Genomic DNA, 26,805 nt, shown 5'->3' with positions numbered 1-26,805 from the left:
TAAATCTTGCGTTATAAATTAATATCGTAAAATACTTACTAACGAAGATCCGCAAAAATGTAACATGTTTTAGATTATGTTTAAAGTAAGGGAAATATTATTTTTCTACTCGTCGATTGTAATCTGTCAATTAGGACACCACAGACTAAACTATAAGTGCTAACTTTTCAGTGTTGGATACTCTATGGCAGTTCCGACTCAACTATAATAATATATGTACTTAATCTCATTATAGTTGACTTTAAGTTAACTGTAATAATTTCAAAAATAGAACATTATACAACTTATATACTAATTTGCGATACCTGGCAAATTTTTCTGCATCTGAAATACATTTTTTTTATTTGTGGCGTTATCGGCCAATCAGAGACGGTTGTTACAAATAATTGGTTACTAGGTAATTCGATGTTGATACAACGGTGAACGACGCTATTAACATTAATTTAAACTTGCATGAATGATGATATTTCCGTCCATTGATGATGAAGATGATGACTCGTAGAAAAAGTATTGTATACAATAGTGATATAATTAAGTTTTTCACTCTCGTACCGTACTGTTAGGCCACTCAGCAAAGCTTCGTGGCCTAAACATGGTACTCGACTGAAAAGCTTTGTATTATATCGCGATTGTATAAAATACTATTTTAAGTACTTGATTTTTTTAACCATTATTACAGGATTTTACGTTTTGTGGACGCTGTCATGTGTGAAAAAGAGGTTCTTACACTTCTTACAGCTCTGGGACAATAGTTACTCCATACTGTTGCGTATGTACGCAACGAGATATGCATGTGTGCGTGGCTGTGCCCACGGTTCATATACGTGACACCTTACTTGAATAAACCAGTGTGCTACAAACCAGCGTTCGTATTACTTGTCCCTCGGCCCTATACTTACCAGTGGCGACGAGGATGGGCGGTCAAAATTAAATATAGACTTTAAGAAATATTTTTAGGATGTTATGTAGTTACTATGTAGTATGTAATATAGCGGGAGGAGTGTTGCGTATGTACGCAACGAGATATGCATGTGTGCGTGGCTGTGCCCACGGTTCATATACGTGACACCTTACTTGAATAAACCAGTGTGCTACAAACCAGCGTTCGTATTACTTGTCCCTCGGCCCTATACTTACCACATACTATACTAAACTGTCACCACATACAGTTTTAAGTTAGTGTCAAGTATTTGAGGATTCTGACGGCACATGTCAAAAAATAAACAATATTAAGACGTAACGTAACACAGGTTGACATTTACCATACAGGTATATATGTAGATAGTGTAAGGCATCGGACAGTTTGCTAGTTTTAATTTCAATAAAATCGGAAACAGAATAACGCCGTAAATCACTTAATCTTCTCTTATAAAATAAACTCCCGGGGAGCCGCGTCTGTCTGTGTGTTCGTGATAAACTCAAAAATTGAACGGGTTTTCATATGGTTTTCACTTATGAATAGAGTAATTCTTGAGGAAAGTTCAGGTATATAATTTGTTAAAGTTTTGTTTGAATTGGTTGAAATATGACGATATTTTCTAATCGAGTTGGACAAAATCCCGCTGGCTGAGAGCTTTAATCGAAAACGCTGCCGAAACCGTTTGAGCTATATCAAAATAATGTATTGGAAAATTGTGTCTCTCTAATAGGTCTACAAAAAAGTCCGCGATGGCATATGTCTATCTTTTACGGATAACTTATTATAACAATTTTTATCATAATCCCCGTGCGTAGCCGGGGAGGGCCGCAAGTTATATGTATTGTATAAAAATCGAAGCAAAACATAAATATAAGTTTAATTCATATGTAAAAAAAATTTCGTCCAGTATTAAGTATAGGTATTAAGTGATAATTCAATAATAGTCATGATTTGGTTTTCTCCCGGGCGAGTTAAATCTACAAAACGTACGATAAGTACTCTGCACACGAACTTAGTTCGGGCAGCGGCGTGTCACGGCCCGCGGCGTGTCACGTGAATCCGGGCGCTAAGGCAAGTACGTACGTACGTGCGTACGAGGTACGTACCTTGCCGTGTTCGTGAAATTCGTGATCTTAGTACCGCCGGTGTTAAGATCACGTAGCTACGGTTCGGCGTGAATCACGTGTATCCAGAGCCCTAGTTACAACTGCGATCCCCAAGAAAACGAACTGTCATCAGAAACAGCATGCAAGAATAGTCAGTTAGGTTATAGTTTTGAGCATCTAGATTCCTTCCTTTTTTAGGTCTTGAAGGTTAGTTTATCATTTCTAGATAAAAGCTAAAACTTAATCTAATTATTTAGACATCTACTATTATTTTCATAGTTCAAATAAATAGAGTCATGGATCCCAGACGATCTCTGTTGACGGTACATCGTTAGTTTATATTAGGTTGGTGCTCTATTAAATTGGTTGCTAGTTTTTGTGAAAGATCCACACTATTTGGTCTAGAGTCAGCTGCGACGGAAGCGGCATTACGAGTGTCTGCGCGATACAGATATACTCTCTGCGTCTCTATTCAAAATTAACAAGCCGTAGGTTTACGTAGCCGCTACACTCGGGTAGTAGTTTCGCAATAATGGCACGGCATTGTGCCCGAGACTTGACTTATAATCCCGCCATTGTAAGTGTTTCGTATGTCTCTGCGGTGCTTTATTAAATTACTCCTTAAAGCCCCTTAGTATGCTCATCTAATATGCTCATTTCTACATTAGCTGCATATCATAATGATAACAATTACTACTGATGTTGGATAAAACATGAGAAAAAGCTTCTATGAACTGATGAAGAAAGGTAACCTTTCATGTGTTATCAGATAGCTATAAACGTGGCTGTATAAGTAGAGTAGCGACTGCGATCAAACATCATTCGCCTCTGGCATTACGAATTATTCTCAGTTCATAGATTGCCAAACGGTAGCACCATTAAAACAAGTTTTAGTTTTTTCGATAATGTCGATTAAATATTGCTGCATTTGGGTAGTTAGGTACCATTGTTATCATGTCATCAATTTGGGACTCACTGCGGTGACTAGATGCGCGACGGGGTTGTGGGCGCCCGGCACGGGGCGTCACGACACGACGGTCGCTGGTGTCATAATTCTCAATATTTCCCATGTTACCCATATCTGCAAAGCTTATCCATATTTTTAGACCGTCTACACCACCAGTAGCTTTTCACGCGACGTTCTGCGGTGCTTCAATATGCGGTTTCCGCACCACAACTCCAGTTTTATTGACAGTTGAACTGCAACGCTCGATATAGCGCTCAGTCACGGAGCAAACAAACGTAGGTATTAAGTGAATCTGGCGTAGCGCAGGATTTGGCATTTTCACGTCGTTTTAAAGTATGCACACGAGCACAGGCACGCGCGGTTTCCAATCTGCCGGTATGAGCGTAAACCATAGTACCTGTACCGCTGCGCTGACGTGTGCCACGTGTTGAAAAACTTTTATTGCTTTTCTTTTTCCACTCGACCCTTTACATACCAATGTAAATGTGTGCTACGGCGATTATTACCACTTTAAAACTACAATGCACAATATGTGTCACATACCTCAAACTCAAAACCAGGATCATTTATTCATTGTCATAATAGGTAGATTAGGTACTCAAAGGAATGACTGTTAATTTGCAATTTAAATGCATGTCGGTACTTAAATGTAAACAACAATTACGATAATCATAACTTTAAATGTTTTGGAACACTACTCCGGCGGGAACCACTGAGATTTTTTCCACCCATATTTGACTAATTTAGAGTGCGAATAGTTTTATAAGACCGTATTTTTTTTCCTCTATCTATGTGCAACTATGAGTATAGTTACACATAGATAGAGGAAAAAAAAATACGGTTACACATGTCGTGAGAATAACTATTTATTTCATATTCAGAAAGTAAGGGCGGTCAGGCCGAAAGTAAGGGTGGGCGGTCAGTTTAAGGTAACGGTAATCATGGACAGTTTAAGATAAAATTTTGCCTATTTTTGATATTTCACTGATACGTGTAAAAATTCTACCGCTAAGCGTATTAAAACTTGAATGTCTTATCCTTCATTTATATTTCAAGCGTATTGCAGGATAGATACTCCTATTGGTTTCTTCATAGTTAACAAATTAAAATGAGATGTTTTTCTCCAATAATGGACGGCAGTTCTCCAGTAGTGGATCCCCCATTATGGACAGTGAAATAAGTTTAAAATTTTGCTTTTAAAGCCAACTGATACTCAATGAGTCAATTTTATATACCCCAAATAAAATTATAGGATTGTTTCTTGTAAATTTTGGTTTCGCAAATTGTTCCTTGTCCATCATAGGAGGTACGCAGTTTTCTGGTTCCAGTTATAGACACTCGCAAAATAACACTATTCCTTTAAATCTTTGGATCAACAAACTAGTATGTTTTATACCTTATCTCGTGCTTAATGCAGTAAGTAAAACTCAATCAAGTTTACACAGAGAATTATTTTTTTATTATTTTATACATGAACTCAACTCTCTTAGCAACATTACTAAGAATTCGTCCTGATATTTTTTTCAGTAAACTGGTTGGTGACTTTCATCTTGCCACCAAATCCTTCAGAAATAACCGAATTAAATGAAACTTCAAAATTAAGCAGCTCTATGACTCTAGTTTATGGTACATTGCCGTCAGTTTTTAGAAACTAATTTTAGATACTTATTTTTAAGGATATGTGTTTTTTTGTCCATAATGGCATCACCGTCCATTATAGGGTATTTTACATTACCGTTATGTTATATGTAATCACGCTTATAGGAAATATAATATAGAACGCGTGTAAGCTTAAGCTGGTAATACCGAAACGACCGCCTACAAGCCGAAAAACGCTAATGTAAAACATTCTAAGATCAGAGAAATAAACAATATAATGTAAAATACCCTATAATGGACGGTTATGCCATTATGGACAAAAAATCACAAATCCTTAAAAATAAGAATCTAAAATTAGTTTCTAAAAATTGACGGCAATGTACCATAAACTAGAGTTGTAGAGCTGTTTAATTTTGAAGTTTCAATTAATTCGGTTATTTCTGAAGGATTTGGCGGCAAGATAAAATTCACCAGTTTACTGAAAAAAATATCAAGACGAATTCTTAGTAATGTTGCTAAGAAAGTTGAGTTCATGAATAAAATAATAAAAAAATAATACTCGGTGTAAACTTGAATGAGTTTTACTTACTGCATTAAGCATGAGAAAGGTATAAAACATACTAGTTTGATGCTCCAAAGATATAAATAAATAGCGTTATTTTGCGAGTGTCCATTACTGGAACCAGAAAACTGCGACCTATTATGAACAAGGAACAATTTACAAAACCAAAATTTACAAGAAACAATCCTATGTTAAAATAACCCAAACTAATTTTATTTATGGTATATAAATTTGACTCATTGAGTATCAGTTGGCTTTAAAAGTAAAATTTGAAACTTATTTCACTCTCCATAATGGGGGATCCATTACTGGAGAACTGCCGTCCATGATTGGAGAAAAAACACCTTGTTTTAATTTGTTAACTATGAAGAAACCAATAGGAGTATCTACTCTGCAATACGCTTGAAATGTAAAAGAAGGATAGGACATTCAATATTTAACACGCTTAGCGGTAGAATTTTTACATTTATCAGTGAAATATCAAAAACAGGCGAAATGCTTTCTTAAACTGTCCATGATTGGGTCCGTTACCTTATTCTGCTTCTACTAAATTCGTTTAATAACATACCGTATCAGATTTGCAGTTTCGTGTCAGATTTCAAACAAACGTGCCGAATCCCAAAACACCCAGTTAACGCCACGAGAACTATATCGGATGAAGTTAGGGAAACACTGGCAAAGTTTAAGCTACTTGTTTTGTCATTGACAGTTTCCGTGGATGGCATCACGTAAACAAATAAAGCATCGGTGAAACTCAATAGTGGGTGATAAGGCATTGGTGAATGGCCGGGTGATATTTACGCAGGAGCGTTGCGTGGCCGCGCGCCGTGCCGACACGCTGCGGCACCGTCGCGGCGCCGCACGCCGCCTCACGCCATACCGCGCGTCGTTGTCGCCACACTCCTCTGTCGCGCACCACTGATTTATAACAGCAATATAACGCCAAATGTCATCCAGATATTTTTATAACTTTCATACGGTCTTCGTATTCTTATCGTTTTCGCTGCTTGGCAACGTGTATGCTTCGTTACTATTTCTTTGATTTTCTATAATAATGTATCGTGGTTTTTACTGTTTCTCTTCTTTTGTATTTTATACTTGCAAATACCTACCTATACGAACGTATAGTGGCTAGTAAAGAATATCAATACTACGCGGTGATTAGTAGTCTTAAATCAATATAAATATATGACAATCAATTTATTTCATTTTTTTTTTTTTATTAAGCAGAAACGTCTGCTAACGATTCTAAACATTTTTATATTAAAGGAAAAAATGGAAAAAAAATGGAAAAATTTACGCTTCCGGCGGGACTTGAACCCGAAAAAAGGAAAGGCATGGAAAGATTTGCGAAGTCCGGCGTGGCTTCCGTAGCTCAATTGGTAAGAGCATTGCACGGATTGCAAAAATGGTGCGGGTTCAAGTCCCGCCGGAAGCGTAAATTTTTCAATTTTTTCCTTTAATATAAAAATTTATTTCATTTTGATAAATTATAACTGTGATCCCCTGGAAGATCTGGATTATTACATGTAGTCGTGTCATAAATACTCAAACTTTTGCTGTGTATTGCTCGTTAGAATAGTTTCCGGCACTAAAGTAACCAATTAAATGCGTGTAGTGGAAAATCATTTCGCGCGATTATTCTCAAACTTCAAATAACTTAGCTATAACTTAGCTAACCACAATTTATGAACATGTTTGTGTATTCCTTTGAACAATGGCTAAAACTAAAATTAGACGCAACTGATAATAAACAGGGCGGAGAAATCGGATCCGGGCTAAATTGGCTTTATCAGCATCTTATTGTGGGGGGCCGGGCTCGCCCGCCGCCTTATCCACAGCTAACCGCTAATTGTGTTCATGTGTATACACAACTCCAATTCCCTCCATTTCGCACGACGAGGCCTCGCATTTCAACACCCCGCCGCCATTCACAGCCATTTACAAGCGTCGATAGCGATACCAACGTACGTAATTGCTGCGAGATTGATAGGTATACCGCACAATACGTACTAGCCATGTCCAAGTGAATCTTGTTGCATTTTGCATAAAATCGATACTCATGAATAGGTTCGCAGCGAAGCCGCTGTGCAGCCGCAAGAGAATAGCCGCTCGAATTTGTCGAAATCGGTTTTATATTTATAGCAGCCCTATACCATTCCTTCCACTCAGTTAATTTTATCTTTGATCGACAATGTCAAATTACCACAAATACATCCGGTGAAATACGTTTGTGTTGCAGGAGTTCACCAATTATTTATTAGTGCATAGTGTTTTTGTTTATAGATCAATTAATTACCACCTCATTTTATTCAACTTTACATGACACAATTAGTGATAATCCGTTTAGTACAAATAGTAAAATTATATGACGAACCGATCTAGAAAAATATTGCAAATATAACATTTGCTTAGGTACCTATACGTACACTATTGAGAATAAATACTACGCACATTTTATCTACGATTGTAGATAAAAAGTGCGTAGGTAATAACAAAGTACCTATTGAAGCTAATAGTTTACTTGCCATTTCAAGTTTACTTAAAATTCGTGTTGAGCCCTGTTTAAGTGTGTAGTAAGTTCGCTATTCGGTATTTTTTATGTATTCTGCAATAAAGCTCAAATAGACAATAGGTATCTAAACTGGTGTGCGTGTGGATTGAGTGAGCACCTTCCAAAAAAAAAAATATGCTGATCATTTAGTAAAAGTTCTAAAACAATTGTAAAACGAATCTCTGAATTTGTAAAAAGATAAATCAAAAGATACAGTCATTAACATGTGCTCACTCAGTTCTCACAAACCACCAATGAAAACAGTGAATTTATTCATTTAACATATAATATTTATATACTAACATTTAGTAAAAAATATGCCAACCTACCTCTATAAATTTTAGATTACCTCACTAGGTAATACGTCACTACGTATTTAATTTTTTACAAATAGTTTCTTATGCTCACTCAATCCTCACACTTTTGAAAAGCCGAATTTTGATGAAAAATATAAGATTTAGACCGCTATTATATGTGTATAGTTTAGTAAAAGTGAAATGGGAATTTGTAAAATACAAAACGAACCACTAACGTGTCAGGTTTTTTATAATAAATTTTTGTAAGTGCTCACTCAGTCCACACGTTTTGAGAAAGTTAAAAATGTAAATATCTTAAGATTTATAGCACCATAGACACTCAAAAGTACTTCAACATTTAGTAAATTTTTTTACTAAATATCCACCATCTAATATTTTATATTCGTTGTCTGGTTTTAAAGATATTCAGATATAACTTTTCTCATACAAATGTATCAAGTAGGGTGACCACACTATGTCGGCTCCTGATTTTCCCCGCTTTCCCATTGTCATATTGAGATTGGGGAGTTTCGTTCAATTTTGATAATAGTTTACCGGATTTGTAAGTGGGAGCGAGAAAAGAATAACTATTTCTCGCTCCCACTTACAAATCCGGTACGCTCATCTGTTAGCGCGATTAGATTACCAGGTTCTGGTTTCTTACTAGTGAAGTATTATATTCTTTGTTTCTTACCAATTATCATTCATGTCCTTTTTAATGCATGAATGTCGATATGGTTATTATCCTGACGTCGATAAAAATTACACAATACACATCATCACTAGGCCAAGAACATAACCTAAAAACAGTTTGCAGATGGAGAATTAATATGGTATTAGTTTAATATAAACTATTATCAAAATTGAACGAAACTCCCCAATCTCAATATGACAATGGGAAGGCGGGGAAAATCAAGAGCCGACATAGTGTGGTCAGGGCGACCATTGATACATTTGTATGAGAAAAGTTATGTCTGAATATCTTTAAAACCAGACAACGAATATAAAATATTAGATGGTGGATATTTAGTAAAAATTTTTACTAAATGTTGAAGTACTTTCGAGTGTCTGTGGTGCTACAAATCTTAAGATATTTACATTTTTAACTTTCTCAAAACGTGTGGACTGAGTGAGCACTTACAAAAATTTATTATAAAAAAACCTGACACGTTAGTGGTTCGTTTTGTATTTTACAAATTCCCATTTCACTTTTACTAAACTATACACATATAATAGCGGTCTAAATCTTATGTTTTTCATCAAAATTCGGCTTTTCAAAAGTGTGAGGATTGAGTGAGCATAAGAAACTATTTGTAAAAAATTAAATACGTCACTAGGTAATCTAAAATTTATAGAGGTAGGTTGGCATATTTTTTACTAAATGTTAGTATATAAATATTATATGTTAAATGAATACATTCACTGTTTTCGTTGGTAGTTTGTGAGAACTGAGTGAGCACATGTTAATGACTGTATCTTTTGATTTATCTTTTTACAAATTCAGAGATTCGTTTTACAATTGTTTTAGAACTTTTACTAAATGATCAGCATATTTTTTTTTATTTTCGGAAGGTGCTCACTCAATCCACCCGCACACTCCAAACTGCAGAGGTTACAATGTCACCACATTAAAACGTGTTTTTATCGGCTTTTAATTTAACTAAGGAACACAAGTTTGAACTTAGGGGTTATTAGTAATCACAGAGATAGGATATCAATTTGTCTGACAGGCAAACTGAGGTATTCGAAAAATGCTTCTAAGTTGCAAGTTGGTTGCAAGTAAAGTGTCACTGCGATATGACATTGATCCTGGCATGTTCGATTCATATCATATTTAGATCTAATATTTGATGTATATTAAAGTTCGAATAGGGCCGATCAGTTTTCTTTAATAAGGTAAAACCATGATTTTTTTACTCTAACATAACATTCATACGAGTATAGGAAACCCACATTTAGCCAGAGCCGCTACGAAATTACGAATAAGCAACATCAAGGCGTAGCTCTAGACTGTTCCGCACTCCGTCGCCTACGCTATCACTTTGCCGAGTCAAGTGCGCTGCAAATGGGCAGGCGAGGCGGGGGCGAGGACATGGCATTTACTAGTTATTCGCTACACTACGTGGGTTCTACATTACTAATCGCCACCTCCTGAAACTACATGACCAGGCTAACTACTAATTCCTTTTATGACTATAAATATGATTTAGGTATTGGAATAGGTATGTGTAAACCATATCTAGAGTATTCAAATAACCAATGGAAATCAGATTTTCATATTTTGCTCTATTACGCAATTATTGCGCGCGACTGGCGCGCAATTGATACGGGCGTAAACACCTACTGTAGTAAGTCAGATAAACCGATTTAATAACTAAGCAAGTAATTAATTATGTTTATTTTGTGTTTATACCATAATTTTGCACCTCCTACAATTTTTCTGCTTCGTCCAAGTTCGCCTACCTATTGTGTTTCTTTTTTCAATAAAGATTTAATAAATAAATAAATTGTGACATTCAACTTGTTGAATAATGATCAAATAAAGGATTTATCCTGGATTTATCCTTTGATGGCACTCACTGACAAGGTAGAAAACCACAAATGGAATTCGTCTTAGGACCCTTTTATTTATCTGTTCATTACAACAAACACACCTAAGTACTTACACATTTTGTCATATTATGTATTTGGGTTTTACTTAGAAATCTTCGAATTATCTGGCTCTTTCGTTCGTCTTTAAAATATCTCACGAACGCGTCGCTATTTTCTAGGTTAACTCGCCCGCGCTAGCAGCATGCATTTTTAGCGTAAATCACCTTTATATTTGCGTGCAGCTCTGCTTGTACGGCAGAGTTGACAAACGTGTTTAGAAACTAACATTCAATACATAATTTACTAAAAGTACACAAGTTTTTATCAGTGTGTGGAAATAAAATATTACTTATAGGTACGACAAATTACGACTTATCTGTTCATAATAAGTCTTTGTTATTTAAATTATTGATGTACTTACAAGACACAACCACACATAACAGATGACCAACGTCGCTCAGTGGTTTAATATAAAACTTTACTGTATTCAAACAAGAGAATTGGCGAGCGCTTTACAGTTGACAGACAAGTTCGTTGCAACCCAAATATTGTTATCAGTGCATGTCGAAAAGAGATATCTCTTTTCGTATCGTTTCTTTACATATTATAAGTATGTAGGTTGAACAGTAAGTTTACTGGAAGGAACATTCTGTTCTAATTTAAATATTATAACTGAACAGTAATTGTTTACTAAACGAACCGGCCGTAAAATTCACTCGCAAAAACCAACTTCATAATTAAGTTGTCACACCCGCATTTAAAATAACCGCACAATGGTTCGCTGATGAATTTTTCAATTAGAGCCGCAGTCAATTTAAGATAAAAGAGGTAAGTAAGGCACAATACGTACGGTCGGAAGAAAATCTAATTTGCGTGGGTGTCCGGCCGGACTTTTGTCACAGCGCACTGTGGCAATTAGGCAAATACGCGGGCACGGGCAGAGACACGCGCGGCACGTGTGGGCCACTCACGCCTGATGAACCGGCCGCGCGTAATCGTGTTCCAGCCACCGGTATATTAAGCCCACCTATGCCACTGATAGGGTTAATTTGTGTAATTAAATCATACTCCAGTCAAAATTAATTTCATAATTCTCTAAACCGTTGTGAAATGTAACTGAAAATGACGCGTTTAAACGGGTTTTTAAGATCTATGCACGACACTATAAATGACGAATAACACTACGGGAGTAGAAAAACATCTTTAAGATACTTTGCTCTAACAGAAAAGTCAGTTAGTAAAAAAAGTATTGTATTAAAATATCGACTCTAGTAATTAAAAGATAACTTACGTAGCTATCATATGTCGTACACATTATAAGAAGTATAAGCTACATAATACTTATGTAGCTTATACTTCTTATAATGTGTACGACATTATGCTGAATAGCAGAAATCGCAAACCCCAAGGCTTCGGTACATGTTTGACAACAATTGCGCTCCACGTATTACATACTCTATACCTATACATAATGATCTCATTTCATACGAATACCTATATCAAATCTCTGCTCGCCTAGCCAAACAGTATAATATAACACAACACACTATGTAATTTAAGAAAAAGTTATTCAAAGGCTGATCTAGAATACTACTGAATAATATAAGGTAACGGACCCAATCATGGACAGTTTAAGATAAAATTTTGCCTATTTTTGACATTTCACTGATACGTGTAAAAATTCTACCGCTAAGCGTCTTTAAAACTTGAATGTCTTATCCTTCTTTTACATTTCAAGCGTATTGCAGAATAGATACTCCTATTGGTTTCTTCATAGGTAGTTAACAATTTAAAACTAAGTTTTTTTCTCTAATCATGGACGGCAGTTCTCCAGTAATAGATCCCCCATTATGGACAGTGAAATAAGTTTAAAATTTTACTTTTAAAGCCAACTGATACTCAATGAGTCAATTTTATATACCCCAAATAAAATTAGTTTGGGTTATTTTAACATAGGATCGTTTCTTGTAAATTTTGGTTTCGTAAATTGTTCCTTGTCCATCATAGGAGGTACGCAGTTTTCCGGTTCCAATAATGGACACTCGCAAAATAACACTATTTCTTTATATCTTTGGATCAACAAACATAATATGTTTTATACCATTTCTCACGGTTAATGCAGAAAGTAAAACTCATTGAAGTTTACACCGAGTATTCGTTTTTTATTATTTTATACATGAACTCAACTCTCTTAGCAACATTGCTAAGGATTCGTGTTGATATTTTTTTGGGTAAACTGATGACTTTTATCTTGCCGCCAAATCCTTCCGAAATAACCGAATTAAATGAAACTTCAAAATTAAACAGCTCTATGGACTATAACTCTAGTTTATGGTACATTGCCGTCAGTTTTTAGAAACTAATTTTAGATACTTATTTTTAAGGATTTGTGTTTTTTTGTCCATAATGGCATCACCGTCCATTATAGGGTATTTTACATTATGGTATTTTCTATATTGATTCCCAGAAACGATTTAATTATGACCTTTTCATTAAAAGTTGAAAGCATGATCCCTTTGACTCCCACAATATTAAAATTTAGCACAACAAATACTAACGTTTTCGAGGTAAAACGATGGGAAGTTATTATGTACTACATTTGTACCTATTGTACATTAATTTTCCATGAATTTTTGCTATCGAGTAACGTCGTAAGGTGTTGTGTGGTTGTTTCCTCCTTCTCACCGCGAGTAGGTAAGCAAGTATGAGCGAGCTCAATGTTCCTGCTCGGGAACGCAATCTAAATAATGTTTTTAGTAATCGATAAACTTCCTTCAAACCACTTTAGAAGCAAGTTTCATATGTTTAGCCTCGTGAATAATTTGTTAGAAATATTTGAAAAACATTTTAGACCTGTTTTCGTGATGTTCTTCTATCGTATTCAATCGTGCGAAAACTCGAGGTTAGAATCAATGAAGTCCCCCGAGACAGGCCTCGAGATTACTATTTATGGCAGCCGTATTGTCATCCAAAAAATTGCTTCGACTTTTCTAAAACCCTCTTCGTGAACCTACTGTACCTTAGAAACTCGTGGTATCCACACTGATCCGAATGAGTGTATCGCCGTGTCTTGGTCTCGGCGTCTCATACTTCCATATCGATAAGGTTTGATTTCGTATGCGTCGCATCGCCGTCGCGCGACCATCGCGCGACCGTCGCCCACGCAAGCCACGGCGTATCAGTTGACAATATGGCGGCGTGTTGATTGCATTCCGCCGTCGATGGTAATCCGGCCCGAGCACTAAACTTTGCTGCGATTGATTCGTCAAAGTCACTCCATTCGCGGGCCTCGCAATGATCAACTGAACGTGGTTGCTTTAATGATGCCACATACAGCGTACGCAGGTGGAAGTTTTCAAACCCGCGCATTTTATTGTGATGGAATCATTTAATATTCATTTTTGAAAAAGGTGTTACCTTTCTGTCAAGTATTTAGTTTAAATGAGATGAGAGTAGGTAAGTAATAGGGAAGCCGATTGTTATTTAATAATTTGTTAAGATTTTTGCTGCGAGATGCAATCGCTTACGATGATTACGCTGACACGTGAGAATCATGTCATAAAACATTTAATTCTCTTCCTGAAATTAAAATTTCGTGAGACATATTTAAAATCACCGTTGTACGCACGCTTTTCATATCCTTATTGGTTACATGCTTCGAATCAAAATGACTGATTTGGTGATTCAATAAATCGAATGATAATGACAGCAGAACGGTGCTTTATAAATATTTAAAACATGGGTTGGTAAAACATGTTAATAAGTAAATACAACCAACAGTAGATAACTCTGTCTGTTACCTCTTTACGCCTAACATTGTACATCCTGTATACAACTGCGTGTAATCTACGTCATTCACATCTCAGGATGTCCTTGTTTTAGAAAATATCGTTGTATTTATATTTATATTTAAAACAAAGATGCTAGATTTAAATAATAAATACAATCAGTTACGTTAGAATTTCTTCGGCAGCTTGCAGTCGCAACTGTTTCCGAAAAGGAAGTCATAGCAGGTTCCTTGATGCTTGGCCGTAAATTTAAAATGTAGAATAAAGTTCCATTTACCAGGAAAAATCCATGTGTATTCTTTAGAACCTTAAAACCGACTGTTTAACGTTCAAAACACCTAAACAACAACCTAGCCATAATAAATAACCCAAAAATTTAAATAAAATATACCTGACCCGGTATACATTACCGCGTGTTCCGCTTTCCGCTAAGACGCCTGCAATAAATCGCCCGAGCTAGTAAATAACGAAAGAAGTTCATGGCTAGTTTAAAAGCACATTCCTTCGATCATCAGTCTTGGCGGTGTATTCGAAACAACATTTCGCGATTGTTTATTCGTTGCTCGGTAAGCTCTTCTTTCATTAGAGTCGGCGACGTCGCTTGCAGGGAGGGCCCGCCGTGCCTAAAGATTGATGGGGCTCGGATGGATTTGTTCTATTCGCGTTCACACTCATCAATCATTCGCGGATATTTTTCCGTGTCTCAGGTTGTTTAGCCTAAATAGATTGTTGCAGGCTTTGCCGCGTCGTCGTGCGTATCGACATGTGTATCACATTAGCTCTGATGTGACGTCACTGTCGATTCGACTCTAAATACGAGACAGTGATAAGTCGAATAGACGAGTGGAAATTCTTATACGCATTTACATATTTAGTGGATAAAGGAGTTCATCTTTTACATAAAATCTATTCAAATACATTTCATATCATAATCGTAAATGATTGAATAAACTTGTATTTTGAACATTATTTCATTCATTAATTTAAACTCATACGATTTTTAAGTATATTTAAAATTGCAAACGGGACTTAATCGCGTCTTATTACTCCGAGACCACGGGGACAATGCCGTCCTTGAAACGTCCCGTTTGCAATTTTTAAATATTTCAATAATTATTCATACAACTAATTTAAGTTTGTAATACGATAAAATCAACCGTTAAGAAGGTAGGCAGTTGTAAGATTTTTTATTTAGAATCAGAAGTAAATTATTTCATGTTAATTTAAACATGTGATTTTAATGGTGAAAATTGTTACCAACAATTTCAAAAATATTAGAATATGATATGGTATTAAGAAATATCTTAGCGATTATTAAAAAAAAGTATAACACAGAGTGCTTGCCTCATTTTGGGTAGTCATTAATTATTTTCTTTACTCATGTCATACACTTTTCTCAAAAGATATTTCATCAATCGATTTTAAAATTTAAATTTATAAAATTGAATGTACAGTGACATAAATATTTGAATTTATAAAAAATAGATCAAAATACAGATACGATTTAAAAAGTATTCGTATTGTAGCTATAAAACTATTGATAAAAACAATTTATCCGTATCTACCCATTCTTATGTTTTAGGTAGCCCAGAGCAATTTGCAGCTAGTAGAAAACAAACGAGGCATCCCAAAATTGACTAGCAAGTCTAGCAACACAATCAACCAATTTTGCCGATAGCTCGCTCTGAATAAATCGAATGGTAATAAAGTTCAGATTTTTTCAGAAAAAGTTACATGCATGCGAAATCTACGATTTTTGCTGAGTGGAAATTAATTTAAAGCCATCTATACTAAGTAGTGTAGACTATTTTAATTGTTTACGTTTAGTATGAGAAAATATTGAACTCTGGCTAGAAGAAACGGTACATCCATATTTTGTTACACTTATTACGCTAATAAAATAAATTGAAACGTTTGAAAAATTTAGACTCGAAGAATGGTGGTGAAATCATATGGTACCCGTTTGAATATAAATCTAATAGATTTTTTTTTAATACGAGTTTGTGTCATTAAATAAAGGAGTGTCCCGTCAGAAAGTTATTAACATAGTTAATTATTAATATATAATTTGTTAAACCACCTAATGAGTGGGCAATGAGTGAGTTTTAAAAATTTACCACTACCACCTAAAAATTTACAGGAAAATATCGTATTCCATCGAAAAACTTGAACTAAAATTTCTGCCACCATGTTCAATCAATCTGAGTGTTTCTAGATTGGTCTGCTTCGGCGCCACGAGAGCAAGGCAAGCAATCGCTCCACCGCGGCGAACAAATACGGCGCGGCCGTTTGAAAAGGTCGCCCGAGTAGCCACCGAGTCATCGGTGACGATCAATAAACTTCAACTAGACACCTGCTAAACCGTAGATTGAGGAAACTTCTAGATGACCGGTACGGGGCGGCATCATGGCACCACTTTCCATTACGGCAATATATGACTAATATGACTGATAGCCAGTTTCTCACCAAAAATTCATATAATTTTCTTAAAGTTGACGAGAAAAAGCATTACCATGGTACTGACTGAAGATCAAGCAAAGTAGCAATAGGTATCTGTCCCTTTCAGTTTATGTATTGCTTCATGAGAGTGAACAGGATGATATATAGGTTCGATAGTCACCCTCAATGATCTTTCACAATGGGTATATTTTATATTATATTTATGTATTGTATATTTATATACCTATTTATATATAATATTAGGTCTGTATATATATATTTATATGTAGTATATATGGATATTGTTTGTATCTTAAATTCTTTTCCATTACACGCTAACTAAGTATACTAGGACCCTGCACCCACGGTGTTTTCAGTCAAAGGAAATAGTAAATCCGATATACTAAAAATCAATTATATGCCGTAGTTCGCTAGATGTCACTGTTACCTCCGCAAACTGGGTAAATGTATAAGTATTTTTTGATGTTCAAAATTTTCGCTAGATGTCGCTGTACCACCCGCAAACTAGCGAACGGCATTCTATGGCTAATTACATGTATTAAATTGGAAATTTTATAAGCTTGTACTTTCTTTTTTGGCAAATAAGTTAGCGTTCAAATATTTATTAATGTGCCTGGTTGATGAATGACCTATTTAGAAATCCCGCCATAAATATGTGGCGTTCCATGTTAAAAGGGTCCACATGCTTTATGTTCTAAAAAAAGGAACCTTTAGGCATGGAAAGTCACATGAAAAGTTGTCGTAACTTAATAATAGACGGCGCTGCATTCGAAAATCTTGACTGATAACTCTATACCATACTATTCAATATACTCTATGCCTGCACCTACTTAATCTTTCGGTTTAGCCCATGGTCGACTGGTAGAGAATGCCATCTGGCATTAAGTCCGCCATTTGTACTTTTTTGTATTGTGCAATAAAGTTTAAATAAATAAATAAATATAAGATTATTTAGATCCTGCTTAATACCGTCGGTCTATACTTTTTCTATGTCTATGTGCTAGACAATATTTGTTGGAGACAAGTTTAATGCAAGTTTTGATGGATCGCTTGTTTTCAAATATGTATGTTATAAGCTGTCCTGCAGCAATTAGTATTTTTATTCGTATAAAATACATTCGATATTATTCGAACACTTCCTGCTGATTGTTTTTCAATTCATTTGGAACCTCGTCAATTCAATTTAAACCGTATTGATTTGACTTCGTACCAGTTTATTCGATTGCGATGACTATTAAATTTCAAAGGAGTTTGTAAATCTAAAAAAAACATTAATTTTGTAATGTTTACGACATCCTATATTTTAATGAAAAGTTCCAGTCTAACCATATATTTTTATAAATTGGCAAAATTTCTTTAAGTTGATTATAATATTGTTTATTTTTAAAATTAAATGCGTCATACTGGATCAATAAAAAAATATAGATATGTTATGATTGGTGCTATTATAGCAGGTTCTAAATATATAGAAATCGAGCAATTTCTTTAATTTTTGATTCTCGTAAATAGCCATGCAATACATCAACACATTTAATTGCCTAACTACCTGTATACCTATCTATTAATTCAGAGTACAAGCTAAGTGTATTTTCGTGCTGGGATGAGTGAGATGTGTGGCGGGCCAAGCATATGGCGCAGGAAGAGGGAGGCAAGCGAAGGGCTTATTCTGATTTTAATAACTGCCTAATAACGAATTTGTTTTTAATACGAGTATGATGTTACATCAAACATCATACAGCCATCAATTCATGTCCAGTTGAAAATGTCCCTGCTTACTGACAGGGCTCTAATAATTTCTGACTGATACAGTTAAGGTACAGCGGGGCAAATCCCGACTGGAGGACCATTGTAACTGATACATTTTTTTCATTATTACACTATTAAGTCGATATCCACATGTATCCACTGAACACGCCTACCATGTAGGTATAACCGGTAGACACTCTATTTAATAAAGCAAACATTGCAAAACATAGAAAAAAATGGATGTTACACCTATAGACTTATTCATGCATAATTCAATTATGTATACATAATTGAATGATGTATTGTTTGTTGTTACAGAATCTCTATTTCCGCGGTTCGTGGAGCCCGTGACCAACGTGACGGTGACGGTGGGCCGCGACGCGCTGCTCGCGTGCGTTGTAGAAGACCTAAGGGGCTATAAGGTAATTTTCCCCTCACTAACTCGGAAACACGTGTTTTGTCCTGTAATACCAGGGGGTAAAAACTCATTTTATCCACTAGTAGATAAAGTAATTTGACCTTGAATAGAGGCAAATTGATGATGATTTTTTACCACATGTGGAACTGCTGGAAGCAGTGATAAACGCGTTTTTTGTGTTGTACTTTCCTCGCTATAGTAAGGGGAAAAGTTTTTTGTTACACACGAGTGCAAATGTATTTTACTTCTCGTGTGTTGAAATACAACTTTGCACTTTTGTATAACAAATAACTATTTATATGTACACACGTGTATCACACGGTAGCCACGAGTATTTAAATTCATTTCTTATATTTAGTCTCCTAGTACTCGTAAGAGCACATTGAAAGTCACAATAATCTGAAGCTAAGGTGGTCCTCCAAGGTCTATATATAAATAAATATATAATAATGGAGTGTTTTCTCAAAAGATTAACGCTTGTTTTTAATTGGTTTAGAAACACGAGACACATTAAAATGAAAAGATTCCCTGGTGGATACCTTCTATTCGTAAGAAGACTAATAAGCGCCAATTTTTGCAGTTGTCGTCCAAGAAATAAAAATCGGAGAGACAACATTTGCTTTTCTTAGTTGTTATTGTTCGTCGTAAAATAACAAAATATTGGCTGCATTTTGTTGTAGTGGCATCGGAAAACCTTTCAACTTTGGTAATATTAAAACTATTTTGAATTTATAATACACGAAGAAAGCGATATGCGATCGGTCCCAACGTGCAGCGCTCCACGCTAAAAGCCACACTTATTGCGGATCGGATGGGATATCCGTAACAGAATTGCAATAGACCGAGCGAATTTTATTTTAATATTATATTGCCAATGTTGGCCACGTGTGTCAAAGCAAGATAGAAGACGTTTAAGAGCTATTTTGGGTATCGTTATTTTAGATATTTGGAAAGCTCATGTCATAAGGGTTTTGCTCATTAATATTTCTTAAATGTTACGTTATAACTTAAAATAAAGTAATTAATCTCGAATCTGTGCAGATAACGAAGAATTAATCTTACCTAAGATGTCAATCAATCATACATACATATGTATAATACCAATATTTCAGTGTCAAAGGTGTAGTTTCCAAGCAAACAGTCATTTTGAAAATTAGCGTATATCCGATTCAAATCCTATCTTACAAGCTTTAAAGTTCCAATACGGTGTGTATGTAAGAATATATCAGTGTACATCTTGCTCTCGCTTTTTAACGAAATCGTCACTAATTTTGCTCTGCCCCGTCGGACAGATACCTTTTTTAACTGAAACGATCCATCTGTTAAATGGGTCGATCAACCGTTTCTTGTTGTGATGTTGTCCCATCAGCCAGCAGACTACCATTACCTTCTACTATTTTTATAAACTAGAGTGCTATACCATGCTGATGAAAGCCTTATAACTACCACAAATATGCAATTTACTTGATTCAAATAAGCGAATTAACAATGAAATAGAGACCGTAGCATGGCTACCAATGAAAATAAAAGTAATAATGAAAACCTAACTCCAGAAGAGCGTAATTTAACCTTCAAATTCATATTATTATCGCATTTTTCAAAATATATTTATTTTATTGTAGTGTGTAGGATACCGCCATCGCATCAGTATAACGAGCAGTGTTTTATCTCCGGCAATCGCGCCGAGTCGAGCTGCACGTCATTGGCGCTCGCGAGGAAGTTTTAACAAGCCAACTTAATATCACTTTGCTCGGAATGCACGATTCGCCTGATATTAATCATGCAGGGCGACTAGTTAGTGAAATTAGAGCATGATTTATACGTGAAGCGTTTAAACTCTCTGTGGTTGGGTGTCTGGTTTTAATAATTAATTGCTAGTTGTAAAATCCTTAGAGGATACCTTCGAGATTTATGAAGTTGTAGGTAAATAATGAACAAACAGGCTAGTTGTTTTATTCCTATGAAAGATTAAATCTATTTATTGCTGTATTTTTGTTTCTCACTCCCTACAGATATCATCGCGCACCTCTTGTGCTTGGGTATCTTTCTTGGGTGTCTTTGTTAACTTTATCTTATTTAGGTACTAACTTACTAGTTACGAAAATTGTTAACTTCAGTCTTTCAAAAGAAACTAGTGAAATGTTGCAGTCTGTGTAATCAGAAAGTTTATAACTGAGAAATAATTAACTCCTATTTGTCACGCCACCACTAAAATGGTCATCGATTTCAAATCTGAACGAGAGAGTATTGATCAACTAAAATGTTCAATATTCAAACCCTTTTCTTAGGTGGCATGGGTCCGCGTTGACACGCAGACGATTCTGAGCATCCACCACAACATCATCACGCAGAACCCGCGCATCAGCCTGTCGTACAACGACCACCGCTCGTGGTACCTGCACATCAAGAGCGTGCAGGAGGTGGACCGCGGCTGGTACATGTGCCAGGTCAACACCGACCCCATGCGCTCCAGAAAGGGATACCTGCAGGTCGTTGGTAAGGAAACGTGAGGGTAGTCTCAACTATTATTTAAGAGATATATTTTAGTCCGTCTATTAAGCTGTCTTTAGACCAATTGAAGCAAACTGAATTAAGGCTAAGACCATTTCTCAGATCAAACACGTTGTCTCGCATAAATCGTATAACATAAATGGGGGGGGGGGTAAATCTCAATTGTATGCATATTCAATACTAGCTTTTACCCGCGGCTTCGCCCGCGTAATAAAAGTATTCATTAAGATTTTCATTTGGATCCGTAGGGACCGTAGGTTTCTCTGTAGGTATATTTATCTGCGATTATTTCGATTGCACATAATACTTTTGCTTGCAATGATTGTAGAAATATTACACATCGACCACAGCGTAGGTAATTCTATATACGCTGGGGAAACCTTTATAAACATCCCACATAGCCCGTATTTCGACACTATGATCGGTGGGTAAAAAGTACTTTTTTCTATTATCCCTTACAATTTTTTACATTTTGCTTAAGTATAGGGGGAGTCCGGGAGATATGACCAGGTGGGAGACTTGAACTACAATCAAAATTTCAATTCGAATTTCGCGCCACCGCCGCCGTTGGTAGGTCGCATGATAGACTAACCAATGGCGCAACATTAGGCGATGCCATTTTGTCCACCATTGGTCTGATTTAGATCTCACTGCAATGAACGTGTTTTTGTGGCTGGCGAGTGAAAAAAATAATAACATTAGATTTATAAATTATTTGGACTATTAAACTGGTGAGTGGTATTCTTTACCATTGTTGTGTTTGTTGGTTATTGTGCTTTTATTAACAATGAACGTTTGGGATGTATATTGTAAGAGTTTTAAGAAAACATGACCTAAATAAAGGAAAGGAGGGTGCGGAGAGTTGAACCGCAAGGTGGTAGGGAGACTTGACCAGTGGTTCAATTCTCCCGCACAGTGCTTGGGTAAGGGTTTGCTTTGTTTTATGTTGTTTTTATATTTTTTTATAGATGATACTGACGTTTAAATACAAGCTTAAGATGAGGTCAACCCGTAAGACAAAAATAAACGTCAGAAGAAAACGAGCAAAGCCCAAACTGGGAAAAGGAAAATTGTTCAGATAAGTGACAGTGATTTCGAAGATGAAAAGGTTATTGTACAATGGATGTGGGAAATCCTAGCCTAGATAATCGTTGGTCTTTATGTGAAACTGAAGCAGTCATGATTATGAGACTATGTGGTTCCTGCAATGGATATGTTCACGAACTTTGCGTTGGATTAACTGAAACAGATTTGGACAAATTTGTTTGTCACAAATATTAATTATATTTAAGACTATGATTTTGTGTAAAATAAAAATTGATTTTGCATGTGCCTTTAATATTTTTCAACACGCCAACTGGTAAAGGCTCTCTTGATTCTTCGAAACCGGATAGCAAAATTGCATTTTATCCACAAGAGTGCAAGATAATTTCATACAAATTTTAACTTGATGTCATAGGCTGGCTGGTAGATTTAAGCTTTTTAATGGTAATTTTTCAGCGTAAATATTTTATATAGGTATTTAATAAATTGTGATAGATTTGATTTCGTTTCATTTTTTTAGCTAGTATTTTATTGGTGTTAGTGCGTTGAAAATTTTTGTGTTTCATTCGGGGGCAAATTTGTTTAACCTACGTGCCTTGAAGCCCTTGCAACGCTCATGATGCCATATTTTGAACCACTCGCTACGCTTGCGGTTCAATATTGGAATGTTCGCTTGCTCGGGTATCAATATTGGCACGTGCAGTTAAACAACAACTTTCCCCCTTGTAAAACAAACAAGTACCAATGTAAAGTTTCTGATCTCTAGAAAATGTTCATGTTGTCAATTTTAAAAGTTTAACAAGTGTTTTAATGGGTATAAATACGTTGTTAGAGGAACTAAGTTGGTTTTCTATTAAAATGTATTAAATATTATTGCATATTTCACTGCTTTTCCCAAATAACATATACATGGTCAAGTCTCCCTCATCCCCTGGTCATGTCTCCCATAGGTTGGGGAGACTTGAGCCATATTTCTGTTTTAGAAAAAAAAATTGCAGAACGCACAATTTGTATTTTATCAGCACTTTACTATGATCTAAAGATAGCTATTTAGGCATGCCATCTATACGCAAAACATCGAGTTGCTGACATTGACAGATAAAATTCTAGGGGCTTAAGAGTAAAAAGAGGTTCAAGTCTCCCGGACTCCCCCTACTTATCGCAAACGTAATCTTCAAGCAAGCAAACAACGATCGCCTTAGAGCACATTGATTGTAAGAGACCGCCGACCGATTATCCGTATCCCTCTAACGATACCCATATTATCCGTATCCGTATCCGTATCCGTATCGCTAACGCTATCGCTATCGCTATCGCTATCGCTATCGCTATCGCTATCGCTATCTCTATCGCTATCCCTATCGCTATCCCTATCGCTATCCCTATCGCTTTCCCTATCGCTATCCCTATCGCTATCCCTATCCCTATCCCTATCCCTTATCAAGATGTTTAATGATATAACACTTTAAGTTCTCGCGCTTTGTACACATATTTAAAGTCACATACAGGTCGAACGCGATTAATTAACATTATTTTTACCTTTTTTCCCAACGTTTCGGCCAGGTTGCACTGGCCGTGGTCGCGGAAGACTGACGTCCCAGCAAAATGTCACCGGAGATGTAAACAACACAAAACTACCCGATATTAATTTATATAAATGTTCGGGGTAGACAAATAAATATAATCTACCCGCTTTTAGTTAATGTTTATTTCCCACCATGTTTATTTTAAAGGTAAAAATAATGTTAATTAATCGCGTTCGACCTGTATGTGACTTTAAATATATGTTTAATGATTTCTTATCAAGTGCTAAAATATAAAGTTTCATGGTTTTATCATTTAAAATTAAGAAATCCCATACAAACTTTCAACCTCTTTTTCAACCCCTTCATCCCTTTTTTTCGAAATAAAAAGTAGCCTATGTTCTGTCTCAGGGTCTAAAGATTGTCTGTTCCAAATTTCATCAAAATCGGTTGCGTGGTTTAAGCGGGAAAGCGTAACAGACAGACAGACAGACAGACAGACAGACAGACAGACAGACAGAGTTACTTTCGCATTTATAATATTAGTATGGATAGTATGGATAAAGACAAAAAATACACTAGCACAAACAGACATATTTCAAGCTGCTCTATAATTTGAAAAGCTTGAGTTTACTTGCTAAAAACTGGATCGAGATTATACAGTACGAATTACGTGACTAAGCAAAGGCTTGGATACGACAGAACCACGGACCGAAAGGACGCAGACCGTCGGGGATTCCTTTGCGGAGACACTCACATTAACTAAGTATGTACAAGATTTAACTACCCATTTCCCAGTTAGAACTCAGTAGGTACTTATAAAAATTAGTTCAATCGAAAACACGTACAAATAACGAGACACAAATTCCCTTGAAGTTCGTATTACCACAATTATGTAGATTGTAGGTACTGCGTGGGTAAAACATAGACTCGTAATCCTTTAATCCTATTACAGGCTTTAGCAAGATGCATTAATCCTTTTTTAATGCCAACATTTTCGTTGTAAACTACTATGTGTAGGGAGTTTCTCTAGAGGACGGACATTTTAAAGATTTTAGTTCGATTTTTTTTTGATTAACAAAAGCGAAGTACTGATTACTGTATAGAATACACTATACTATACCGTAAGTAGCATACCTATTATAGGAAATGGTTGTAGAATTTGAAACGTTTTGTCGAGTCACATCGGTTTGCTTTAATTTTCAAGTAGTTATCTTTGCCATGCTTCAACCTTGCTTTATAGTTTTGGATGAAAATAATATCATATGACGATGGGTCTGCAATGGGTTTTGCCATAAAAAAGTGTCAACTATGAATGTTTTTCCTCTGTTTAGTTCCGCCCGTGATCATCGACAACATGACATCGACGGACATGGTGGTGCGCGAGGGCACGAACGTCACGATGGTGTGCCGCGCCACCGGCTACCCCGAGCCCTACGTCATGTGGCGCCGCGAGGACGGCCAGGAGTTCAACTGTAACGGGGAATCAGGTCACTCACTTATATTTTATAAAAAAAAAGTTACCAGAGGCTCTACAGTACCTAGGGATGAGACACATAAGTACTTACTACGTACAGAAGGATAGCAGTTCTAGAAACCCAATAAAAACGAACTTCTTACAAAAAGTAACTGTTATTTCTCGTCATCTTTTTCTATGCGACATACTCTAAATGATTACTCAATAAACAGCCAGTATTGCTGGATTTAGGACCGAAAATAACATGCAGCACACCATAATGTAATTTAACAGGAAGCACTTATTTTTTCAACAAATAACCGGTCGAATTCTCGAGTGTTCGATCGTTATTATGGCGTTGGCTCTCTCGCGGAGAAACAAAACAGATGAAATAAAAGGAAATCTCTGGAGCGCGAAAGTACAAACCGGAGTTCACGTGAATGGACCCACGGACGGCACTCGACAAGGGCCGAAAACCCTCCACCTTACTCTCGATTGCATAATCGAAGCGCGAATATTATCAGTCCGTCTCTATCCTAAAATATATATCTAGAAGGGGATAAAGCAAACCTATTTTGTTGAAGTGAATTTCTGGGCAATGGGTCGGGAAAGGCCTTCCGGCGGAATGACGACGACTTGAAGCGATTGTTTCGCACAATAAGATCAAATTGTACAATCATCGCATAGCAGAAATATTTGCACAATTGAATCAACAATCGAGATAGATATCGCTTGAATATGTGGTTTATTATTATAGTTCAAGTAAATATAAATTTTGTTGTTTATGCACGAGATTCGTTTCATGCCGTTATGTAGGTAGGGTAAACTCGCCTCATTCGGTGACACGCCTAATTCGGTGAAACAACCAAAAATCGTCTTTCGGAATAGTGCTTCAAAGCTTGTATCACCGAATTAGGCGTGTCACCGAATAAGGCGAGTTTACCTTATCTTTTATTTGTTTTTGATTAATAAATTCACGCTCGCAGCATAGCAAGATAGTTTTGCACCATGCATTAAATTTTTTCTTATTTCATGTTGAAGCAGCCAGCAGCAGAATTAACTTAATAATTTGTTTACACGGGCAACGAATATTTTTAAAGAAAAGGAAACAAAATAATAAAAACACTCCTTCGGCAGGACTGAAACCTGTGTTTTTTTCTATGTGTCCTTTCATTTAAAAATATGTATTTATGGTTGGCAGACATTACTGCGTTGTTGCCCAGAACCGGGAGAAGTGGCGTACTAGAAGAGAGGCCTATGCTCA

At 36.1% G+C, this 26,805-nt stretch overlaps 1 protein-coding gene across 1 annotated transcript in view; it reads left to right on the top strand.

Annotated features, from left to right (window-relative positions):
- Positions 1–26,805, top strand: part of LOC125241781 (lachesin-like) — a 62,424-nt gene that overhangs the window by 23,661 nt on the left and 11,958 nt on the right. Inside the window, exons 2-4 of the mRNA XM_048150409.1 lie at positions 18,908–19,011; positions 21,296–21,503; positions 25,420–25,575. Coding sequence (XP_048006366.1) covers positions 18,908–19,011; positions 21,296–21,503; positions 25,420–25,575 — 468 coding nt within the window. The remainder of the gene's footprint in view (positions 1–18,907; positions 19,012–21,295; positions 21,504–25,419; positions 25,576–26,805) is intronic.

Source organism: Leguminivora glycinivorella, chromosome 2, assembly GCF_023078275.1.
Source record: "Leguminivora glycinivorella isolate SPB_JAAS2020 chromosome 2, LegGlyc_1.1, whole genome shotgun sequence".
NCBI classification, from domain to species: domain Eukaryota; kingdom Metazoa; phylum Arthropoda; class Insecta; order Lepidoptera; family Tortricidae; genus Leguminivora; species Leguminivora glycinivorella.
This window is presented reverse-complemented; position numbering and strand designations above follow the sequence as displayed.